This window comes from Sphaeramia orbicularis, chromosome 14 (assembly GCF_902148855.1).
Source record: "Sphaeramia orbicularis chromosome 14, fSphaOr1.1, whole genome shotgun sequence".
NCBI lineage: Eukaryota > Metazoa > Chordata > Actinopteri > Kurtiformes > Apogonidae > Sphaeramia > Sphaeramia orbicularis.
The window spans coordinates 32,926,161-32,944,934 of NC_043970.1; the positions used below are offsets into that span (position 1 = coordinate 32,926,161).

At 36.0% G+C, this 18,774-nt stretch overlaps 1 protein-coding gene across 1 annotated transcript in view; it reads right to left on the reverse strand.

The window, feature by feature from the left end:
- rxfp2a (relaxin family peptide receptor 2a) overlaps positions 1–18,774 on the reverse strand; it is a 79,117-nt gene that overhangs the window by 37,986 nt on the left and 22,357 nt on the right. The window contains exons 2-5 of the mRNA XM_030153716.1: positions 18,116–18,265; positions 14,261–14,344; positions 13,208–13,313; positions 515–586 (exon numbers count right to left, since the gene is read on the reverse strand). Of these exons, the coding sequence (XP_030009576.1) occupies positions 515–586; positions 13,208–13,313; positions 14,261–14,344; positions 18,116–18,265 (412 nt within the window). The remainder of the gene's footprint in view (positions 1–514; positions 587–13,207; positions 13,314–14,260; positions 14,345–18,115; positions 18,266–18,774) is intronic.

Sequence of the window (18,774 nt, forward strand, 5' to 3'; positions counted from 1 at the left end):
CTTGTCTTCTGTCTTGTCTTATCTTTTGTCTTATCTGATCTTATTTTATCTTATCTTATCTTATCTCATCTCATAAACTCTAAAAGCTGTTGTGTAGATCAGAGTTTATAATCCATTCGATGTTTATTCAGTAGTAGACTGTCATACAGTAAAACAAAATGTAAAGTGTTTTTATTTTGTCTCTTCAAGGCTGTTATTACCGCTGCTCTTAATGTATTTGTGCTTGTGAATATGTGTGTTTTAAGGGGAATGTAGCGCAACTGATAGAGCCATAAAGAGACTACAAATAGTGAAGGGGTGAGATTAAAAACTACATTAGTGAACGAACAGCTCACAGAATCCCTTTAGTCTTCAAATGTGCAGTAATGGTAGTTGTTAGTTACACATTATTTTATCTTAAAGTTCATGTTTTTGTTTTGTTTACTGCTGTTAACACCATAAAGTCCCAATATGATAAAACCAAACACAGAGAATATGAATAATGACCAATCCAAGCGAATGTAATCATACTCACAGCCTCTCTAGCGCAGAGTACTCCGAGAAAACATTATCAGACAGATACGTGATTTTATTACTCCTCAGTGACCTGTGAAAACACACAGTACAAAAAAGGAAACACAAAATGCAGATACACTCATAAATAGAAATAAAGAGTAAGCATAAACAAGAGGTGTGAAGTGATAAATGCAAGGAAAACAGCCACTCAGTACACCTTACGGCTGATATTGTTTTGACAAAAGGGTTTTTATGTGTCAGATTTTTCTTATTTAGCTTATAAATACATCTGAAAATCTCATTATGTTATGTCAAAGGAGGTCAGATCTTTATCAGCAAAAGGAAATGATTCGTGACTGGAGAGGCACTGAACTGACACACACGAAAACAACATTAAATGAATATTAAAATCCAGTGATATGATATGAAACATTTTCCTCTAAAACAGGGAAAATAAAGATGCAATTCTGTTTCCATCAGCAAATTAAGCCATATATTATATATTGCCTACATAATTTTTTTCCTGATTTTTCAGCAAACACAAAAGTCTTAACCAGAAATTGAGTATTTGATGATTTAAATGACAGAAAAAAAAAAGAATGACTAAGGCAATTATTTTAGGAAGGTGATTATGTCCAACAACAGGCTTTTACATTCAATGAATACATGTAAATCAACACATATTCTGCACGATTTTACAATGTACATCAAGCTGTAAAATGCAGACAGAGGATAGGATCTGATGGATTAATTACTGAAATAAAATGTTACTAGAACGATTGACTTGTGCAGTATTTATTCACGAAACACAAAAACACAAAAAAGGTAAACAGCTAGCAAATGAACTCCAGCAAATTAATAAACCAGAGAAAATTGACCTCTTAATGAAAATAGTGGTCATGTTTGGCAGTGCAATCTGAGTTTTTAGTGTTTCAGGTTTTTCTCTACATTTCAACACTTACTCCAGGGAGTGAAAAGTCTCGAATTGTGTATCTTTAATTAGCAGATGTACACTCAGAGATCTATATAACCATATTCTAATTTTGAAAATAGTGTACTGCTATTAACCCATAAAGACCCACTGATACTTTTGTGTCAGTTCCGAAGTAGATTTTTCCCTATTTATAACCTTTCTAAAGGGATTTATCACCATTTATTGTAACATTATCCTCTTTATTTGAAGTTTTTTTCAGTGTAAATCATGTATTTTCCTATATTTAATTCACTGATCATGCAGATGTTCATCAAAGCTCAGAGTAAATTCAAAGGGTATTTTATCAAATCAGAAAAAAATTGGGGGAAAAGTTATGTTTTCAGCAAAAATATCATTGATTAAACATTAAACCAACTGTATTCATTCACTGTCATTTATTCAAATCCATTGATTTTACTGGTGAATCAATACTGTAGAAGATGACAGTGTTTCCACGGTAACTACGGAGCCTCTGAACATCCAAATGGGTCATATCTGATGACCATGAAAAGATGACAAACTGCATTTTACACCAATTATTGACATGTATTGATAGGACTAGTGGATCAGTAAGGGTTTAACATTTTAGATCAGTAGATGGTTTTGGTCGATGGTGTGTGTTTGGGTTTTTATGGGTTAATGTGACTATAATGTGCACATTGATGTCTTGTAGAAGCCAATAATGTAATAATAACCAATAATGTAATAATAACCAATAATGTAATAACTGCTGATAACATAATAAATTTGCCAATTTTAAAATGTAGTAAGCCAATAACGTAGTATCTGGCCAACAACGTAATCAAAGTCCTGAACCTATAACGTTATAACTTTTGGTCAATAACATTATAACTTATTGGCTGGTTATTACATTATTGGCCTGGTAAAAAAAAAAAAAAAATTCTCTGCAAATGTAATAACTGAGCCAATAATGTAATAAGTTATAACATTACAGGCCAAAAGCTACTATGTTATCAGTTCAGGACTTTTATTACGTTATTGCCCAGATATTATGTTATTAGCCTATTACACTTTAAATTTATTTATTTTAAATTATTTTTATTTAATATTTAATTTAAATTTATTACGTTATCAGCCGTTATAATGTTATTGATTGTCATTATATTATTGGCATCTACATGTCTGAATCTGAAAATAATGTTCAGGTGTCACTGAAACATGAGTATGACATTCTATTTGTACTCACAGTGTGTTAGGATACAGGAAAACAGTGATAACGTCATCAGCAGCACATCAGCAAAGATCTGACATTAACCCTCAAAGACCCAAAAACACCTGCTGATCGAAAATGTTTAATATCTGTTGACCCACTAATCCTATCAACACATGTAAATAAATGAGATAAAATGCAGTTTCATCTTCTGCACCACTGATTCACCAGTAAAACCCATGGAGTTTCACAAATGACAGCGGTTGGAAACATTTGTTTTTATGTAGAATTAACTCGTAAAGACCCAAACAACCACTGGTGACCGAAACCATCTACTGACCTAAACTGTTTAATACCTGTTCATCCACTAATCCTGTCAATACATGTAAATAATTGGTGTAAAATGCAGTTTGTCGTCTTTTCATGCTCATCAGATATGACCCATTTGGATGTTCAGAGGCTCCGTAGTGAATGTGGAAACACCATAATCATCTACAACATTGATTCACTGGTAAAACCCATGGAGTTGGATCACTGACAGTGGATGGACACACTTGTTTTATGTTCAGATAGTGACACACTTTGTTCAGAAAGTCACTTTTTTCTTTGTTGGCCCCTGGTCTTTGGAGGGAGTGCGGTTGCGGTTGCATGTCTGTGTTCCTCACCTCAGTCTCTTTGCCTGGTTCACTCTGTCACAGCAGATTAATGTGAACAACTGATACTGTGTGGATTTGTTACTGGTATTATTTGGGCGGATGTGGTGTATGATATTCTGTTCACGCTTTCTTTTCTTATATTCATCATTTAATAGGTCTTATGTATTTTATTTTATTGTAGTTTTGTTACCTCCGCCAAGGAGGTTATGTTTTTGCCAGGGTTTGTTTGTTTGTCTGTTTGTTTGTTTGTTTGTTTGTCTGTCCGTTAGTGTGCAACATAACTCAAAAAGTTCTGGACAGATTTGGATGAAATTTTCAGGGTTTGTTGGAAATGGGATAAGGAAGAAATTATTAAATTTTGGTGGTGATCAGGGGTGGGGGGGCCCACAGGGGGGGCGGGCCCACAGGGGGGGCGCAGACCACAAAATTTCATCAAAATCTGTCCATAACTTTTTGAGTTATGTTGCACAGTAACGGACAGACAAACAGACAGACAGACAGACAGACAGACAGACAAACAAACAAAGAAACAAACAAACCCTGGCAAAAACATAACCTCCTTGGCGTGGGGGGGCCCACGGGGGGGGGGCCACTGATCAGCCTTGGCGGAGGTCTGCGCTCTCCGAGTGCTTCTAGTTTGTTTAGTTTTTTTTCTCTTCTGCCCAGTTTACTCAGTTCTGGTTGTAGTTATTGTTACCATTGTAATTATCACCATGGTTAGTACTGTTTGTATTGCTGATACTTCCTTGTGAGGGTCTTCTTCCTTGCCCCCCCCCCCATGTCAGGTCCGGCATCTAAATGTAGTTCAACAAAACGCATAATAAACACAATAGAATATCAAGGGGAGCTTCATATACTTTGTGAAGTTTCTCTTGCCAAAGCAAATTTGTTCAGCACCAAAAGGCAGTCAGACTACCATTCTGCTGTTAGGATGCTGGACAAGACAAGTTAGGAAAAAGAAAAAAAAAAACCAAAAAAACCTTTTCGTCAGTTTTCTCTGTTTATGATATAAAACATAAATTTAATCTAAGTTTTTATTAACATCAATATGATCAGTAAATTAAATATAGGAAGATAAATGATTTATACTGGAAAAACACAAAATACAGAGGATAATATTTTAATAAAAGGTAATAAATCAATTAAGAATGATTACGTGGATAGAAAAATTCATTTGGGGACTGACTGCCACAGAAAAAGTACTGGGTTTTTATGGGTTAATGATATATTCTGCTGAAAATGTCATGTTTTCTTCAATTTTCTGTGTTTTCATAAAATAACCTTTGAATTTACTCTGGGCTTTAATGAACATCTACATGATCAGTAAATTACACACAAGAAAATACCAGATGTTTTCTGCAAAAATGCAAAAGATTATATTGTAATATATAGTTATCAATCACTTGGTAATGGTTAAACGTAGAGAAATATTCATTTGCAAGGCACCACAAAACATAGTTTGGGGTCTTTATGGGTTAAAGTTACGTGTTCTACTCTGTTAAAAAAAAATAAAAAAAATAGTAGGATATTTATGGACACTCATTTTTGTTTTTAGTAGCTGAAAGTGTCTAGGTGAAAAAAAGACTACCTCATTGCATGTCAGGTCACCGGTAGCCACATCATTACCAGCTAAACCACACATGAGTAGTTGAACTAACACACACAAATGCACCCAAATGGATTTAATGAACCATAAAACACAGCGAGTGCAGCTTGGCCTTGTTTTGCATCTGATTTCTAGTGTTTCAAGTTACACTCAGGGAGTCAGTTGGGAAACATTAGCACTGATGTTCCATTTGGTATTCAAGGAGGCGTTCTGTCAGTCCTCAGTGTTGTGTGTTGTGTAGCTCTTACACTCTTCATTTCAGGTTTTTAAGTTCAAGTGTTTGTAATAAAACAGGCTGATCGTCATCTGCGTCTGTTTTTTCATAGATCAACATCCAAATCCTCGTATTGTCACGCTCACTTTATTACAAATGCTACTGTGACACTTGAATTTCCTCACTGTGGGATAAATGAAGTCTTACGTTTTCCTGAGATATTATTGAATGAGTCCAAAACATGTGTTTGCAATGAAATTCTCTAATAACCTACAGTTAAATGAATAGTTTGTGCACAGTTTGATCCAGTTTAAGTAATTTTGTCTGAAGTTTCCCAGAATATAATCACTGATCCATGACTTTCACCTCGGTGGACAGTAACATTTTACACTGAAACTCTGTTTTCTTAAAGCAGCGGTATGTTCTCTTTGAGGAAAGCGCTTTATGGATGTGTTTATGTTGGAAAAAACTAATACCATCACATGTTAAATTGTTGACGCATGGAATCCACTAAAAGGAATAGCAGTGTTTCAGACTCAAAGTAAGATATTGAAGAAATCCAATTGGACATGTTTTACAATTCATGTATGAAAGGGTTAAATTAACCCATAAAGACCCAGTGCTACTTTTGTGGCAGTTCCCAAATGATTTTTTTCCTCTCTATTTAACCATTTTTAAGTGATTTATCATCCTTCATTATGATATTTTCCTGTTTATTTTGCCTTTTGCCTATTTTTTCCTGTCAAAATCAGGTATTTTCCATGATTTAATTCACTGATCATGTAGACCAGGGGTGTCAAACTAGTTTCAGTTCAGGGGCCACATTCAGCCTAATATGATTTAAAGTGGGCCGGACCAGTAAAATAATATAAATAATAAGATAAGAACTTATAAATAATGTCAACTCCAAAGTTTTCTCTGTTTTTGAGTGAAAAAAGTAAAATTCCATTATGAAAATGTTTACACCTACGAACCGTACTTTAACATAACATGAACAAATATGAACAACCTGAAAATTCTTAAGAAAAAAAGTGCAATTTTAACAATATTACACCTCAGTTTATCATTTATACATGTGCATCACAACTTACAGATTTAGTAACAGGTAGAACATTGTATAAAATTCCATATACTTCTCGTAAGACATTTCAGATTGTTCATATTTGTTCAGGTTATTCTTTTTTTTTTGGTAAAAGGACAGTCTGTAAAGGTAACTTTTTTTTTCTAATTTTACTTTTTTTTTTACACTAAAACAAAGAGGAAAATTTGCAGTTTTCATTATTTATAGGTTATTATGATAGTATGTTACTAGTCTGATCCACTACAGATTGAATTGACCTAAAAGGATTTCAACATCCTTGATTGTTAATATCGTCAGTGTAATTTTTGTATTTCACAAATTCATCCCAGGGTCTGGATTGTACCCCTTGGCGGGCCGGATTTTGCCCCCGGGCCGCATGTTTGACACCTGTGATGTAGACGCTCAAATCAAAGTTGAGGGTTATTATAACAAAAACAGAGAAAATTGAAGAAAAAAGTAAAATATAGCATTAAGTGAACATTAATCCAGTGTTTCCATCCACTGTCAGTGATCCAACTTCATGGGTTTTACTGGTGAATCAATGTTGTAGAAGATGACAGTGTTTCCACGGCAACTACGGAGCCTCTGAACATCCAAATGGGTTATATCTGACGACCATGAAAGACGACAAACTGCACTTTACACCAATTATTTATTGACAGGATTAATGGATCAACAGGTATTAAACAGTTTAGATCAGTAGATGTTTTTGGTTGTGGGTGACTGTGTCTTTATGAGTTAATATCACTTAAAGGGCTCATATTTTGCTAAACCTACTTTTATTAGTCTTTGGTACCTTTATTTGTGTATTTGGGGATCCTAATAGTTCATAAGATTTGAATTTGAACCCTCCAGGTGCTGCAAAGCTATCTTTATATTCATTTTGGCAAAAATCGAGTGGATTTCTACAACCTGTTTTAATTCCTTCTTAATTTGTTGCGTCTACAACTAGTTACATCACGACATTTGCACATATCAGGTCAAGACTTCTGATGAACATTTCTCTGAGTACGACATAATTATTTGTCAGCAGCAGCGGTTGTAGCAAAAACTGAAAATATGTCCAAACTTCGAGACGATTACCTAAAATGTTCAGTTGTTGGTTGTATTAACGAACATAAATGGCTGAAGGGGACAGAGCAGCATGGTCAACAACCTGGAGGGGGAGGGGCATTTGCATTTAAAGGGCCAGCACTCAAAACAACCTTTCTGGTGTCATTACTCAGAAATAGGGTTGAAGATGGACCTGTGGAGTTGAATTAATGAAGAATTCAGACCCAAGCATAGCATTTACAGGGTAGGGAAGCAAAATTTACAATATTTTGAGGCAGGGATTGAAAGACAGTGTATGACCAATTAGTTTATTGAAAGTCATGACAATTTATTTGCCACAAGAAAATTTACATCATAGAAAATGTTTTTATTCTATGTGTCCTCCTTCTTTCTCAATAACTGCCTTCACACGCTTCCTGAAACCTCCGCAAGTGTTCCTCAAATATTCGGGTGACAACTTCTCCCATTCTTCTTTAATAGTATCTTCCAGACTTTCTCGTAATAGTTTTGCTCATAGTCATTCTCTTCTTTACATTATAAACAGTCTTTATGGACACTCCAACTATTTCTGAAATCTCCTTTGGTGTGACGAGTGCATTCAGCAAATCACACACTCTTTGACGTTTGCTTTCCTGATTACTCATATGGGCAAAAGTTTCTGAAAAGGTATGGATAATAGTGTTAGGTATGATTATGACATCAATATATGTTTGGTTTCAAAACAATTGACGCAGTGCCTGCTGAGAAAAAACAACTAAATGTTCATTGTAAATTTTGCTTCCCCACCCTGTATAGTTTATGTAGACCACAGGGAAATGTTTTAAAATGCATAATTCCATTTAAAAAAAAGCAAAATATCACTCCTTTAAACCTCTCAAACCTGAAGGCTTGAAGATGGAGTCACAGTGAGTTAGGATTAGGAATGAATTATTATATGAATTGTTAGGAATTGTTTTTTGCAACCAGGCTAATTTGTGGGGAACAGGGCTAAATATGCTCCAAATGTATGAACAGTCTTTAATTTACATCCATGACACTGGTGGACTATGAAAAGTTTATATTCCATGCGGTGTTCCAGATAGAAATGCAATGTTTTTTTTCCAACAGTGTGCTGACGACCTTTTGTTCAGTCAATTAAAATTACAGATGACAAAGTCTCTGATCTCATTCTGCTTCACTGCAGCTGCTGATGTGACACATTATTTGTAATGACAAAACGATGTGTGCCAATATGTAATGAAGGTCAGACAGACCAGAGCGTGGTCATTAAGTTTCAATAAGACTGGAGATGGTGCGCGAAAATATTTTCTCACAGTTATGAGACTAAAAATATAAAATAATAGATTTATTATCCATTCATAGGTGAGGACAATTTACTGCAGCAATGTTTGTATTGTCAAAGGGTGATTATTTTACATCTTTTATGTTTTGCAGCAGTGGCTTCAATTTACATTTTGCTGTTTTAGTTCAGGCAGTTTATGAATTAAATTGTGAGGGTCGAATTATGTCATTTCATTCAGCACTCATTTTGTTAAACTAATATATTGGCTCTTGTGTGTGTGAACATTACACTGTTGATCTTTCCTGCTGATATTATTCTGCCAAGCTCTTTACACTGATTACTACAATTTCACTACTATCACCTCTTTCAAAGCACAACCCGTTAGACAAGACTCTTCAATCTCACTCCAGAATAACCCTCAGTACTGCGGGGTCCCTGTTTTACTGTCCATTTCCTGTTGATACACATTTGTGAGAATGTTTATGTCGATGCAGCTTTTTTCATTCTAAAATAAACTCAGCTATAATTCATTGGGACTGACTTCACATGGATGTCACGACTAGTTGGTAAAGTCAGGAAAAGGTTTATATAGTGTGGAATTACTGCATTTGTAAGTAATTATTCATAAATAAGCACAACATTAAGAACTACTTCATTTCATGAATACCGCAAGGTTGATTCCTGATGTCTGTCTGTACGTAAGTTGATACTGTGTCTATACATAAGTAGAGTTTATATGTATATATGAAAGTATTATATGTATGTGAGTTTTTCTCATTTTACTTGTATTCAGACTTTACTAAAGAGACAACATCTGCCGGCAAAGAATTTCTTGCATGTGTTTATGTACTTGGTGAATAAAGATGATTCTGATTCTGTCTGGAATGTCATTTAGTCTATTTAACCCCTTATGTCTTACCACAAGAATACCAATCATCTGTTTACGTTATTTGACTACTGATGGTTAGTAGATGTTTTATAGCCACTGGTGAATATATGCAATATGCAGACTTTAATACAGTAACTTATATTACCAATACCTCCTCTGTTTAACTTCACTGTTGCCCCTTTATTGTCTTTTTATTGTCTCCTCACCCCCTGCTGTTTATTGTTATATTCTATGTTTACAGTTATATTGTTTATAGTATAGTTATATTGTATTCTATTTTTTTCTATTTTTTCTGTTTATTTTGCACCGCGGAGCCTTAGAGTTTTGTAATTTTAGTTTTCTGTATGCGACAATAAAGCTGACTTTGACTTGACTTTGGCAACGTGTATAACTCACAAACAATAATAACATGTTGATTTATTCCTAATATTGAAAGCAGTACTGGATTTTGTACAAACTGAACACAGATTAATTTGTTGTTAAAAAAAAAAGCCACCTATGACAAAGTGCAAGCTAACCTAAAAACAATAAATTACATCTTTCTGAGTATGTATACTATATATAATCAGATTTCCGACTGTGCCTTGAGCGTCACCATAAATTCTCCAGAAAAGTGACAATACTGTTTTACAGATGTTTATGAAGGTGAGGTCTGAGGAAGCAAATGGAGCAAACCTTTGGTGATAAATCTAATGGGGATTTTATTAATGATTCTGTCAATTTACTATATGAGCCCAGAACTCTGGGTTTGTTTCTGTGAGGATGAAAAAAAAAATCAATTTCAAGTCCTTTAAAGTAGTGGGGTTATGCTTTTTTGGGAGTGACTAACATACATAGTGGTATTGTAGACAGTTCAAAGTCATACATCAAACTAAAATCAAAAACCAAGCTGTGACATTGACCAATCAATAAAACCTTGGAAAGAATGTTGAAAACCAGAAGCAGCTGATGCAGTAAAAACAGAAGAAAGGTGATGTCACCCTGAACCTGAACAGAAGCGTGAACAATATCAACTTTTGAATGGGAGTAAAAAAAACTGGGGTGCAGCGGTCTGAGAAAATAAAACAATTTGCAAAGTCACCAAGCGTTTGGAGTCACCGAATGAGAAACCAAATAAAAATGAAGGAAAAATCCTTGCTCTGAAATGTATTGTAGTCCCTGCAGAATATATTCTTGTCACTTTCGATTGCAGTTTTGTTGTGTTTGGGTCCCAGTGTCTCTGGACAGTGGTGTATCATGGGAGTTTAGGTTATTCATTCAGTAACAGAAAAGCAAACAGCTGCATCCTGAATGTGTATCTAACAGGGGTATCAAACTCATTTTACCTCAAGGGCCCAATAGGATCTGAAGGAGGCCGGATCAGCAAAATAATAGCATAGTGTGTGTGTGTGTGTGTGTGTGTGTGTGCGTGTGTGTCTCGGGAATCACACGAAATCCGGAAAGAGTTGACTGTTGCAGTTTGGCATACTTATGTAATTTTGGTAAAGGAATACAGTAACAAAAACTGCAAGTTGATAGGACCCATATTTTTGGGAGATATTAGTAATTTTGGAACACACTAGCCTAATAATCACATTGCTTTGCCTACAACGCTTTGACAGTGACTGCTGGACAAATGCGGTACAGCATGCACGAATACCCAACAGCATAAGAACTACCACATCTGGAACCTGTGGATCCCCATGGGTCAACATGCCAGTTATTTATGGCAGTGTTTCCCAGCCTTTTTGAGCTGTGGCACATATTTTACATTAGAAAAATCACAAGGCACACCACCAAACAAAAATGTCATGAGAAGTATATTTATTGAAATATAATGCAAATGTAATCTCAATTGACTTAGTCAGTGTGAAACCTGGGCCTGTTTAGCTGAACACAAAGCTGATATTCTTGCAGGAATTGAATAAAGACGTGGGGCGTTTGGAACAAGAAAACTAAGAGGGGTGCGTCAGTGACCCCTCAGATGGAACCCTGGCTTATGGATTGAGATCCGTATAATAGAGGCGTATGCCCCCCGCCCCAACCTGATCCGTGGGTCCTGCAGGTCCGCACATCACTAGTGAGGGGGCTTTATTAACAGAATACACCACATCAGGGCTGGTTCACTTTCATTTTCACTTTGCAAAGGGAAACTGTTGTTGTAGAGTGGATCATTGGTACACGCAGTCGTATGTATGTATATCACGTCAGTTGCACAGTGGTTGGGAAACACTGATTTATAGGATATGACAGCGGTTCCCAAAGTTTTTTGGCTCATGACCCCATTTTAACATCACAAATTTCTGGCGACCCCAGGCATTCAAAATGGAGACATTTTTTTTTATCTTGTTTTTGATCATGTAATAGTTTGTACTATATTGCAAATAAATATTAATTTTAGATGACATTTAGGCTATATAATGTATATTATTATGGATGGAGGCAGAAAAGCCAGGTGTAGATTACTGCACAAAGAGAGAATTTTATTTTCCTTGGTCAGGATATGTACAGTCAGTCCAGGTTGGATTTACAAGGCTGACAATTAATACTGAACAATAACTCAAATTATGAATTATGAAAGAGCTACAGCATCTGAAACCGACCACAATGAACATTTGAAAGATAAACAGTACAACAGTGCTTCAGTTTCAGCTTCACAGTTTGTCATGTCTTTTATGGATTGGGATTGTCTCTCTCGACTCACCATATATTTTTTATTAGTAAGTTTTGATTTTTATCAGTTACTAGAAATTTGAGGCGAGCCCATTTGAATTCTAGGCGACCCCACACGGGTCCCGACCCCAAGGTTGAAAAACACTGGATTATGATGTTACTATTTTGCTGGTCTGACCCACTAAAGATCAAACTGGACTGTATGTGGCCCCTGAACTAACATGAGTTTGACACTGTTGATTGTTAATATCTTCAATGTAATTTTTGACACCCCTGGTATAAAGAGAAATGTGTGATTCACTTTAGTTTCCATGGCACTGTAATAAAAAAAAAAAAAAAAAAAAAAGACAACCGTATGATAAACTATCTTGTTTTGTGTTTTATGAATTGTGCACCTGGAAACATTTAACTGCAAGAAACAGAAGCCTTACTAAATACAATTAAACCTAATTTCATGATAAAATTAAAAAAAGACTGGAAAACTGGTGCTAAAACAAAAGGACAGACTATGTATATCTGTTTTTGGCCTTCTTTGATCCTTATTCCAGACTGTCCACTGAGACAGTCATGATTCGTCCCTGTAGTATTGTAATGGCTTGAGAATTCCTGACCTTCTGAAACTATGTGCTGGCACATAGTCATGTTCAAGAGCCATTAATGGAAAATATAAATCTAAAGTCAAAGATCAAACAGGACGAAGTGGAAAAGACTTCACAGAGTGCACATGCTGATACAGTGTCATGTAACTGAATTCAAATGCAACGTGATGATACTGTGGTAATGGTGTCCCTGTGCACGAGGGAAATTATAATATAATATGTGCTATCATGAGCATAGTGTGGGGGAGGATTTAATGAATGACATTTCTTTTTTCATTACATATAATTAGATTTTCTGCTAATTTCGGGTGTTAATTATTGCAGATAATATGAAAGCAAAGGGGTTAACAAAGTATCAGATTGTCTGGTGGTACATCTTCCTGTGTTCCAGTGTTATGAAATACCTCCAGGAGGAAATTTACAGCACTTGGGGGGCTTCCCATCACCCTGTTTTTAGACGTGATTATCATAAAAAAGCATGTGAAAACCCACAAAGAAATACCAAAACTGAGCCAAAATAAAAGACAAATACTTACAGCCAAGTAACGTTTGAAGAAAGCAGTGGAACATCCTCTAGGTCGACGTTTACGCACATGACCACTGTCTGTTGACAGTCACAGGTTTCTGGATACTCCGCCAAGGCTGCACACATAGAAACACTTTATACACATTTATGCAGAATACATGTCAGTGGTTTTGTGGGGTAAAAGGACAAAGACTCACATTTGAAAAGCTCAGTCTGTACAAATTTTATCAGTACATGTTCTGTTTAACCCATAAAGACCCAAACAACCACTGGTGACCAAAAGCATCTACTGACCTAAACTGTTTAATACCTGTTGATCCATTAATCCTATCAATACATATAAATACTTGATGTAAAATACAGTTTGTCATCTTTTCATGGTCATCAGATATGACTCATTTAGATGTTCAGAGCCTCTGTAGTTACCGCGGAAACACTGTCATCTTCTAAAATATTGATTCACCAGTAAAACCCATGGAATCTGACAAATGTCAGTGGATAGAGACACTTGTTTTTATCTTCAGTTAATGATATCTTTCCTGAAAAAAAAGCCACTTTTTCTTTAGTTTTCTCTGTTTCTGATATAATAACCTTCAACTTTAACCTGACTTTTCATAAACATTTACATGATCAGTGAATTAAATGCAGGGAAATACAGGATTCAAACTGAAAAAAATGCAAAATACAGTGTATAATATTATAATAAATAGTGATAAACCAATTAAGAAAGATTCAATAGAGAAAATTCATATAGGAATTGCCACAAAAGTAGCACTGGGTCTTTATGGGTTAAATTTGTGGTTTCTCTTTGCCTTTTGTTCACCTTTGTATTTTGCTTCTATTTGTGTTTGACGTAAACTTCAAACTAAAAAAACAACAACTAAATCTTCACTTTCCTTCTGTCATGTACTACAGTCTATTATTCATTAGAGAAAACTTTTACTTAAACCTTCATAAAACGTTCTACATTGCACAGCTTGATCTAGAAACATCTGCACAGACAGAAATGCCATGTCTGTACTAACACACATATTTTGTTGCATTAATACACAGATGCACTTACAACACTCAGTCTGTGAGTTAAAATCCACTGGACGGGTATTCACCAGTCTTAGACCAAATAAGTCCGCCCAGCCGATGTTGTCTCCTGGAAAACCAAACAAGGCAGAGTGATGTGTTCAAGGCAGACACATAAATCCAGGAAAACAAGGCAATCCAAGCAATGTTGGAAGACTGTCATCATTACTAGCAAAGAAACAGAACTACGCAGAAATATCAGTGTGTGAAATGTGTGTGTGTGTGTGTGTGTGTGTATAGCAAAGGTAGACTCTTTCTTGTTAAAACCTTTCTACCCAAAACGCAACTCAAACACAAAGACTTGGACATGTTGGTGAGTTTTGGTTGTTGCTGTTGATTTTGCAAATTTGCACTTACAGTACATTACACTTAAATATTGTGGAATTCTTACCATGTTCAAGTATCCCATCCAAACATTGTACCGCTGATGTGTTTAGAATGTAGAAATCATCTGACTGATCCTTAATGAATGTTGTGTTTAGGTGTTTCATGACTCACTTAAAGAGAAAAAACATACATCATATCATGGCCTATTATTAGTTGAGATATAAAAACATAACAGCCATGTGGATGAAAATACAGGATATTTTATTGAAACTAAGGTCTACAATTTCAGTAAAATAACTTCACTCCCAAAACATTTTTTACAGTATTTTCTTTTTGCACCAGTTGAGTTACTTTAGGAAAAAATCATTGGACATGGGTTTTATTAAATTAATTAAATTCTTACGGTCATGTGTTTTTCTTTTTTGTATCTCCTGGTTAATACTGTAGCTGTTCATGTGCTCTTTCTAAGGAAACTTGAGTATTTTTCTTAAGTTAAAGTTGGTTTCAAGGCTGAACACTGAGTTCCCTGAAGACGTTTTACCCAGTGTCTCACACTTCAGTTTGACTTGAAGGTGTTGAGAAGTTTACAGGGAAAACAGTTAAGATTCCAGGAAGCTTTGGGGTCTGCACCTGTTCTCTTTAGGCAATCATGTTTACAAAAACATGTCATAACAGTATGTATTCAGACATTCAGTGTGTGAGCAAAATTTGCTCACAGTTTTACAGATTGCTGTTTAATTTTCAGCATGTGAAAAGTAGATGTAAACAAGTGGTGTCAGACACAACAAACCCCACCCCTCGCATGTATTTTGCTCATTAATGGGAAGATTATTAAAAAAAAATCATAAAACATTTGAACTTTGACCTACCTTTCCCAAAATGTAATGACATCTATTCTGGGTCACTGGTGATCTATAAACCCAATTTGGTATGAATTGAGCCAATAGTTTTGCTGCTAAAGTGTTAAAGAAACAAACAAAGGAATGAATCGAACTGAAAACAATACCCATTGCCTCCCCTTCCGGGGGTGGGGTGGGGGATGTAATAAAAAAGAACTCAAGTCATTTTTTCATTGTAGGTTTCATTTTTAGTAGCTGTCTCCATTAAACGTTGTTACGATACGACACACGGCGTAGACCCAAATGCACAAGACTCTCCAGGATCAGTGGTCAAAGGGACTTATTTTAACAAAAATTCAAAAGGCAAAAAATGGATGAACAAAAAGAGAAGCACAACACGCTCAATAATAAACTAAATACCTAAGAACAAAAGGAGAAGCACAACATGCCCTATACTAAACTAAAAACCTGATTTACAAAAACACATGGATCATGATTTCAAGATACTTAACAAGAGGTGATCTTCACAAGGACACAGAAACGACACTGACAAGAGACAAAGGGAGCGAGGAGAAATATATAGGGAAGGCAGGACTCACATTCAGGTGTGGGTAATCACAGGAGGAACACCAGGTGCAAGCAATGAGGGAATTAGGGAAGACAATGACAAGACAGACAGAATGCAGACAAAAACAGGAAGGCCACCACCATCACCAAAGTAAAACAGGAAGAGACAAAACAAAAAAAACCCAAACTAAATCAACACAAACGACGACGCATGAAAAACGTAAAGCAAATTTAAGGAAAATATTTGGTAAGTTGCAAAAGTGCAAATGTGAATGTTGTGAATTTCCATAAACTGGTTTGAAACAAATAATACAGGCTGCATTGCATTACCAGTAGGTGGTGCTGTAGGCTACGAAATATGTGGTTCTACTAAACAAAGTTGAAGGAGCAGAGCATCCTGTTTTTAATCTAAAGTTGGTGTGACAGAGGAGTAACTGAGCCAGTCCACGCCATAATTTATTCAATAAGCTGTTTCCATTTCCTCCATAGGCATTCATTCTAGCAAAAAAAAAAACCAAAAACATTTCAGGTGAGTGACAAAGCTTTTTTTTTAGACTGAACTTTATCAAGTGACCATCTGCTGACACAACAAAAATTCTACAAATGGCACCTTTAAGTATTATTTCATTTAAAAATGGTCCCAATAAAGTAGTGTTCACTTTCTAACTTATTTATTTATTTATTTATTTATTTATGTAAAGGCTTTCAATAATGAAGCTGCACATGTATGTTGGAGTCAGTCTGAAGGTTTTTAAAGTTACAGTTGACTTTATTTATCATTTTACCCATCCTAATACACATACAGTACTTAGCATTAGCATTAGCATTAGCACACAGTAGGAGTAGTGAGCTACCATTAAAGGTGCTCAGGGACCAACTCTGGATCTTCATCGGCACTGTGGTTAGGGCTACTGACAGGAGAATTATCCAATATGTGCCTGTTTTTAATTCTGTTAACCATGTTTTATGGATGGTGCCAGTCGTTTGTTGATGTTAGCTGACTCCACTTCTAAGATGATGACCTTCTCAGTTAAATGCAGACCAACGTGAATACAGACTGGTACTGATTTGTATTATAAAATTATTTGCCGACCACATTTTGGAACAAAATGTCTCAAGATGCACATCTGCTAAATGTCAGAGATGTGTTTTGATGTTGTCAGGAACACTACTCCAGTGTTTAGCGGCGTACTCCGACGTGAGCAAAGGGAAGTAAGCTACATTAACTGTCAAATCCATTTCAGGTCAGTTTTGGCCTGAGGTTGAATGTGCAAAAATCTGCCGTGCTTTCCTGATTATATGCAAGCAAGTTTTTAGATAAAGCCACCATGGTCAAAACTTTGTGTAAACATATTGAGGTATCTGTTAAAGCACTGTGATTCAATTAATTTTGTTTATAAAGAAAAAAAAATCACAAATCTTGGTGAAAATACAGTATTGTTCTTGTGTTTTTTGGGGGGTCTGGTAACTGTTAAAATCAGAAATACATTCAGAGTTTAGTAAAACAAAAAAGTTTATGCATTCAGCAGCAACAAAAACACCTCTGTGCTCACTGGGAGCAGCCAGGTTACTGTCTGATTTCATCTGCTGTTAATTCAATCATTTCTAGAGTTTTGCACATTCGACACATGAGGTAAACCTAAAACTTGGTTCGGGCCCTACTTTATACGCTCTCATGAACTCTCCGCCAATCCAGAGTTCAGCTTTTCTTGGTTTGTTCCCTTAACAAAACCCTCAAGAAGGGTGTTCGGTTCATGTTTGACAGAGTTCACATTGTAATTGAGCTCAACTTATGCTTGTGGGAAAAACTTTGCAGCCAAATAAATGAAGAAAAGTATTTCAAACACACTTGTATTTCAAGTTATATCATAAGACATATCCATTTTTTTTTATTATTATTATCGTGGAACCACTTACTGTACAATTACAAAGATTTATGTCTTTAGCCCTTTGAAAATCTAAAAGTCTTTAGCGGTTTTGGCAGGTGGACTGTATCACTCTGAGCATCCACCAGAGGTGAAACCAGCTGTGTGTCAGATAGTACAGAACAGATCAAACTCTTATTTTTAGCTATCACTCACCAGTCGAGTTTACACATACAGACTCACCACAGTGACTCTCGTCGGCTCCATTGACACAGTCCTTTCGCCCATTGCATTGCAAAGCCTGAGGAAGGCACTCGCTCATGTTTCCACATGGGAACTGGCCAAGTGGGCATCGAGCCTCCTCCTCTCCTCTGTTCACCACCATCGCTGCTGCTGCAAACAATAATAGAGCCAAGGGGTGGGGAGGAAGAGAGAAAAAACAGAAGCGATTCTGACAGTTAGCATTTAGTGTGTGTAAAAATGTGGACTTTGTGAATGTGGAAAAAGAAATATGAATATTTATCACGTGCAATTTTAAGCAGAAGCAGGTGCTTGTGTTAAAATATCACGAAAATTAGAGACCAATTTATGCAGCCCTTTGGTTTTAGCCATTTGCTGTGTTGGGTTTGATCATTCGGAGCTGCAGACCTGAATATTTTAAACCAAGCCCTAAATTTTGCTTGTGGAAAAGGGTGTGTTCATAGTCAAACAACAGAAAATGCAACAGATTGTGTATGAAGTAAAGGGGTTGTCATTAAACACTACAACGCAAAGTTGGAAGACACACACCACACAGGTACAGGTTATTCACCAGATCGACTGGGGCAGTGCCAGTGTCTCCGACCTCTAATGACCTCCAGAAACCCACAAACTGTGACCTCAACATGTCTCTGAGTCTTTTA